The sequence below is a fragment of the Limulus polyphemus genome, unplaced genomic scaffold (genome assembly GCF_000517525.1).
Source record: "Limulus polyphemus unplaced genomic scaffold, Limulus_polyphemus-2.1.2 Scaffold976, whole genome shotgun sequence".
Taxonomy (NCBI): Eukaryota; Metazoa; Arthropoda; class Merostomata; order Xiphosura; family Limulidae; genus Limulus; species Limulus polyphemus.
In genome coordinates, this window is record NW_013666586.1 from 194,529 (window position 1) to 201,848 (window position 7,320).

Consider the following 7,320-nt stretch of genomic DNA (forward strand, 5'->3'; position numbering starts at 1 on the left):
TGTCCTTAAGTGAGTTGTGGTTAAAGATGTTACTCATCTTCTGACTGTGGTTACTTGTATCCATGCTTGTAATATGTGTCCTTAAGTGAGTTGTGGTTAAAGATGTTACTCATCTTCTGACTGTGGTTACTTGTATCCATGCTTGTAATATGTGTCCTTAAGTGAGTTGTGGTTAAAGATGTTACTCATCTTCTGACTGTGGTTACTTGTATGCATGCTTGTAATCATATGTGTCTTTATAAATTCTTTATTACAAAACCTTAGCTATTGTTAAGGTTTTGTAATAAAGAATTTTTACTAAAGGTTTACCTGTGAATTTCTGAAGAAGCTGAGTCTGTCATAGTAAAGGTGATTTTAATAAAAATACTTCTTTACCTCGTAGTTCATTGGCATAACCTCTAGAAATGAATATCAAAAGTTATGTTGTTTTTTTGGGTGAAACTTTCATTTCATTTCTTATTTTCTCTACCCTAACACTATCTGTAACAAAATCATCAATGCACAGCCAAATTAAAAGTTGTTTTTCTATATATATTTACTGCAGTATTGATCAGAAAGATCCAAGTTACTTATCTTTCGAGCATCAGCTTTTAACCTTTTCACACATTCTTTCTTTTAATATTATCATTTTATTGGTCAACTTTGTATGACTAATCCAAGCTTTAAAAGCAATAAATCACAGCAGGATCCCATTAGCTGTTTCCCATAGAGCTAAGATAAATGCCCCATAATTGTAAAGTTTCATATTACACAAGCTCAAACTATTGTAAATTTAAACATTTTATTTTACTGAAGTTTTGTTAGGCTAAGCAGAGAAGTCTTTTAATTCTTACATTTTAGTTACTTTTGTTACCAAAAATATAAAAATAAGTAAAAAATATAGATTTATATAGGATTTGTGGTACTAACTGTGTATTCAAGCAGTTTGCACTTAAATAGACTTTCTTCCATTAACTTCATTGAGTCTCACAAGTTTGAGTGTTGGAACAAAATTCATGTGGCTTTTCAAGTATGAATCTTAGAATACAAAATATATATATCCGTTGCTAGAATAAAATGTTCCAAATTTACCATAATTTATCTGGCTTTCTAAGTAAGCTATAAATACGTTAAATTCTTTTACCATTCAGAGCAGTAATATATGATCATCACATGTAATTTCTGCTGATTAATGGTTATGGCTGGAAAATGTGTAAGATTTATGTAGAGAAGAATCTGTTTTTTCTGTTGGTTATAAACATTTGTCAGCAGTGTCAAGTTGATTAGCAAACAGCCTCAAAAGAAGAGGATATTCTCTAGGTAGGAGGTTCAGAGTTTAGGTTCTTGCTTGAAATTATACGTAGTTTGTATTTCTAATTGTTTGGAAACTACAGCAAGTTGTTTTTGGTGTTAGAAAATTCTCAAAAGAAGAAATTTGAGCTCAGATGTGTCATATGACATAGAAAAGATTGAGAATTTAAGTATTTCTTTTTTGAAATGAAAAAGTTAAAACTTTGGTAATATACAAATTTGAATTATAAACAATTTTTAATGCCTATTTTATTGACATACATTGATGATAAAGTTGTTTAATTAAATGTTGAATGTAACTGTGTAAGTTGCAAAATAAACATGTCTGGATGCAAAGGGTTAACCCAACATAATAATTAATTACTGTTACTTTTTGAACAGTTAGAATTAGGCACTTATCTCTTTTCAGCTGGAAAAACAGAAATCTGAACATGAATCAAGCATAGTTTCATACAAAGCTTTGCTAACCACGATGAATGTACAAATTACAAGCTTGGAGTCTAAGCTTTCCAAAACTGAAGAGGAGGCTAATCAACATAAAACAGCTGCTGCACAGATGAGGTAAGTTCCTTTGTTGATGGTTAAAAATACACTCACACACACACACCAAAACAAGTGATAAGAGAATTATGACACTAGTTCACGAGAACTACCAAATAAGTTTATCAACTAAAACCAAATAAAAGATTTGGACCCCCATCCAAATCTAATTTCATATTGATAGAATTCTTGAAAACAGTCTTTTTTTTCAGTATTGGTATCTTTATGTATTTTTATTGCACTTTTAATGTTTATGTTAATAAAAAAATAGAAGCTAAAATTCCTCTGCTTTGTCACAAATGAGTTTTTATTTCACCTGTCCAGCGGAAGGATACTCCAGCTAGTATATATATAAAAGAATTAAATTTTTTTCTTGCAAACATTATGTATGATGTATGAATGGTAATGCCCAAAAGTACAGAAACAAGGTAGGTATGAATACACAAGACCATACATAAATCACTACATAAGTAGCCAAATCTTTTGAAGAATAACTTTTACCTACAAGTAAATATTGAATTCCTGTCAGTTGTATGAATTCAGATTTGAATAAAAGCATTTAAACTGAATAGTACAGTACAGTTTTATGGTGGCTAATAACTATTATCAGTATTTACTGGCTACTTATGTAAGGATTTTTGTATGGTTTTTGTATTTACCCCTACCTTGTTTCTGTACCATCTGGCATTACCATTCATACATCGTACTTAATTTTTGCAAAAATTTTTATGTTACTTCCCCCTTTTTTTTTAAACAATTTCATTAAAGTAGGTTGATGTGAGAACTTTGTTTTATTTTTGTAATTCAATGGTAATATATAATTGTCAATGTCATATCAGTTTTGTCAACTTCTCTAAGTTTGGATTACATTGGTGGCCAGTGAAGCTGGAATGGTTCCTTCAGGATGGTACAACTACCCTGGAGTGCTGGACTGACATTAAGGACCAGTCATTATTATAAGAACAATTTTTTCTGACATCTAGTGACCAGAAATGAAACTGTTATTTAAGAAACATGGAAATAATATATACTTATAAACTGAACTTACTGCTAAGTAGTAATTTTCCTTTTTATTATTTCCTCACAAAAATATGTGTGGTAGAAGAACACAATAATACTACTATTATACAAGCTGTGGAATACTCAATAATGGCAATTAGGTGCTCAAATAAGGCTATAACAACTTCAGCAGTTTTTCTTTGATAGATTGTTTACGCAAAGTATTCAATAGGCAGTTGCTGTCCATTCTACAGATTTTCAACTTTAGCAGTTATTAGTAAGCATATAGTAATAGATTTAATGTGGTTGTCATTATTTTTTTGGCCCAGATGCTTAGTGATAGCCTGTTCCCAAGTGCTCCTAAAATGCTTTTCTGTTGTACTAAAGCCATTGCAAAAACTTTGCTAGTATGAGAGGAGAAAAAGAAAAGATGAACACTTTGGTTCTTTTGCTAGTTCCCAGTTTTCCACTTTAGCAACACTTTTCAGTGATATTGAGAGTCTCACAAGCTGTGAAACACTTGGTAATGGCAGTTAGGTGCTCAAATAAGGCTATAACTCAACCTTAGCAGTTATTTATAAGCATCATAAAGTAATAGATTGAATGTAGCAGCAATTATTTTCACAGCCCATCCCTACATATTAAGCACTACCGTGCTTAGTGATTTCTGTAATGGGAATTGGGGCAACTATCTTTTGTACCACCCTATATGTATGGATAAATAATTAGAGATAGATATATATACTTTCACATTCAATTCATATGTGCTAATATCACAGTTAAATTAACTTATTTATGCACCTACTTAGAAAAAAATGGGATGAACTTTATTTTTGAAGGGTCTTAGCTGAACAAGCAGAACAATCTCTAGAAATTCTTCACAAGAAACTAACAACCAAAGATGAAGAAAGTCACCACACTGTTCAACAGCTCAAAGAATATCAAGAGGAGATTGGTTAGTTAAAATTATCTCTTTTTTTTTATCATCATTGGAGTGATCTTTTCAGATGTTTAAAAATGTTTAATAATAGCTAAATTAGTTTTCAACTGTAAAAAGAATATTAAAAGTAGAGTTTTATTAGCTAAGTTGGTTGTCATAGTTGATAAGTACTTGTTACTTTTTTTTTCTACAAAAGATGATTTTGTCATAACCAAGTAATATTTATCTTTATAAGAACTTATATCATTGGATTTTAATGGACTTTCAGGTGTTTTAATCAGATTAACCCACTCTTGTCATTTGAGATGTAATAAATATCTAGATTTACTTTTTACTTATTATTTCCTTTGTGTTTTTCTCACAATAGGCCAAAAAATGTTTAAAAACCTATAGATTTGAAAGTAAACCTATATTTTTTTAACTAAAAGTATTGTTGTAAAATTGCCAGTACTGTAGTCATGATATCATCGTAATTATCCAGTAAAAATCCATGGAAGTATAAAGGTTTTCCAGCACTTTTGTTGTGGAAAATTCAGACTTCATTACCAGAAGTTACATGGTAAAATGAATCTCATGGAAATTCTACAGACAGTTATAGAAATTCCCATTTATTATTAGTCAAATGTTAATTATTTATGTATATTTAACTATATTTTGGTTTTTGAAACCACAGTTTCCTCTATATTTTTAGAAATAGGAACCTCAAAAAAATGTATTTTTCCAGTAGAGTCTTGTTAATCATTTTATCATTAATTACCTTTTCATAATGAGCAAATTACTACAGTCACTTCAAAAAAAAACTCTTTGTCATGGTTGAGTAGTACATATCTTCCAAAACATACTTACCTTTTCTTACACCACAGCTGTTACTTGACTGCCAGGATTTTTTCCTTTGCCCATCTTAGCATTGGTCAGACTTTTTTTGCTTGCTTCAATCTTTTATACCCCACTTTATTGCCTGTGCTGAAATTTGTCTCTTGACTCTCCCCACCTGTGTCAGTGCGCCCTCTATCCTGCTACTGTATATAAGCACCTCATTCAGATAATGTTATCACTTTTTCATAACAAAGCATCACTAATGGTTTCCCAGTACTACAATCATTTGGAGATACTTTGAGTACTCTCCACATTACCTAGTTGATTTTCATTTAAAAAATTCGATTGGCAAGCTGATTTACGGCATGAATTCCCGGTTTATTATTTCCAGCACAGAGGCAATCATGTCTCTCTGATATCTAGTGTCGCACAACAATTGAGGGGAATCACTCTCCGTTGAGACTGTCAGTGATCTTATTCATAGTGAGATAGAGACATATATTTGGTTTGATGGTGTTCCTCCTGGGGGGCTCTGAAGCTGAAATTGAGGGTGATCCTCGACATTGTGGAGAAAATTTAGATTCACTTTTTCCTACTGCATCTTTTAGTCTGTTGGCTTCCCAGTTCCCCTGTGGGACAGTGGTAAGTTTACAGACTTACAATGCTGGAATCTGGGGTTCGATTCCCTATAGTGGACACAGCAGATAGCCCATTGTTGCTTTGCTCTAACAAAACAAACTTACCTGAATAAATGTTGTTCCAAACAATGGTAATAAAAACAATCTTTAAATGAAATAAAAAGGAGGCCACTTTGGGATAAGCTGCCACTGATTTTTTTCTTCAGTTGGTTCATTGAGAGCTTTGGGTCTTTCCCCAGTTACTTTTGAGCCTGTGCCCTACTTGATGATTGAAAGGTCTGGGAGTAAATATTTTTGATTTTTTCTAACCCATTGTTGGGTCCTGTTGATAGCACCAGATTGGCAGCTACACCCTGGTTTCTGCTTCTGTGGTACCTTCAGGAGTGTCCACCTCTTCCACTTCCTCTTTGTTCATCTCTGTTGAGGCAGCCATGATCTGACATTGTACATCCAGCTATCTAGAAGCTCAAGCTTCAGACATGGAGGTTATGCAATCCTTTGCACAGCATTGGGATTTAATCTCTAAGGTTACCATATACCTGTTTCGGTCTTTGCTTAGTTCTGCATTGGACATTTATCAACGGAAATGACACAAATATCGGTAGTGGTGTATTGAGAAGAGGTTGAACCCACTTCGATTAGAAGTGCCAGTCATAGCTCGTTTTTAACCTGGCTCTTTGGCAAGGGTTTTCAAATCATCCACAATCGCCCTGTATAAGGTGGCCTTATTGACTACTATTCAATACTTGTGACAAAATATTCTTTGAGTTCCCAGTACTCTCCAGATTCCTCAAGTTGCTTTGAGTCCTTTATCCCAAACAACCATTCCAGTTACCTAACTGGTATATTAAGGTGACATTACATGCCCTTTCTCAACACTTGTTTATGACCTTACTCTCATATGTCATGTATCACCTACATCTGAAGGTTTATTTTTCATTTTTCCTGATCTACAGACATCACCAGTTGGAGTGATTTGCCCTGATTGTCCATAGGACACTTTATCATTCTGCCTACAACCTCAGACCAATTCTTCTTACCTAAGAAACTATCAGCCAGAGAAGGGAATAAATCCTTTTCACCAATTCATCTGATCACCATTTTTCACATCTATGACTGATCAGATTTGGATCATGTTCAGTGAAAGTCTTGATGGTTTTGTTGCCTGCATTAATGCCCTTAGAGAAAAGAGCCTTACATAGCCATAAAAAATATCTGTAAATTCAGTTCAGGATTTTGAAGAGATTTTGATTATGCTTCTCAAATATTTTACTGTCAAACTTTAAGGAATTTAATATGGAAAGTTTCTAAAATATTTTCTTTTCTAGATAACCTGAATTCATTGATCAAAGAACAAAAATTTGAACAAGCAAGACTTCATTCCACTGTTGCAGCTTTAGACAGAGAAAAAGACCAGATACAGTCTGAAGCTGATAGTAAGGCTGAGCATTTAATGGAAGCACATCAAACATTAAATATAAAGGTTGTCATTTAATATATATTAGTATTAACATTGTAAAAATTGTGTAAGTAATATATCAACTTTTATTTGAATTATCAGGATTATTTACCTCATTAAAAACTTGTCTTTACACTTCAGTTTTGGTTAACTTACATTATGATTTCTGAATAACTACAATATTTAAACTGTTTACAAAGTCCTAAGAATTTTTAACTTTTGCCAACACAAAAGTGACTATGTCACATCTTTAGATTGTTTTATGTAAAAATCCAATTGGTATACAAAGGAAGAAACTAGTTAGTTTATCAAATTAATGATGGAAGAAAACTTTAACCCTTTATCTTGTGATTAGAATAATCACTTTGAATCATAATCAAGAGAGCTTTAGCATAACTTTTATATAATATTTTCATTGTTAATTCAATTAACTTGTGTGATGCAATAAGGTAAGGATTAAGAAGATAGATTTCACCAATGTAGATTTCCAGTTTCATTATTTTAAAACTTATATTTTTTATTTATTGAATATACCTCATTAATGATATTTTAAAATTGTTAAACCAATTTGAGGAAAAGACATACCTTGTGATACAAATTTGCAGAGAACATGTCCTCAGTTGCTGGAATCTAAGTCT

General features: G+C 32.2%; 1 protein-coding gene across 3 annotated transcripts in view; it reads left to right on the forward strand.

Annotated features, from left to right (window-relative positions):
- Nucleotides 1-7,320, forward strand: part of LOC106461515 (centrosomal protein of 135 kDa-like) — a 152,886-nt gene that overhangs the window by 102,396 nt on the left and 43,170 nt on the right. For all 3 annotated transcript variants that reach the window (XM_022388501.1, XM_022388500.1, XM_022388502.1), the window contains 3 exons: nt 1,700-1,851; nt 3,669-3,784; nt 6,552-6,706. In XM_022388501.1, coding sequence (XP_022244209.1) covers nt 1,700-1,851; nt 3,669-3,784; nt 6,552-6,706 — 423 coding nt within the window. The remainder of the gene's footprint in view (nt 1-1,699; nt 1,852-3,668; nt 3,785-6,551; nt 6,707-7,320) is intronic.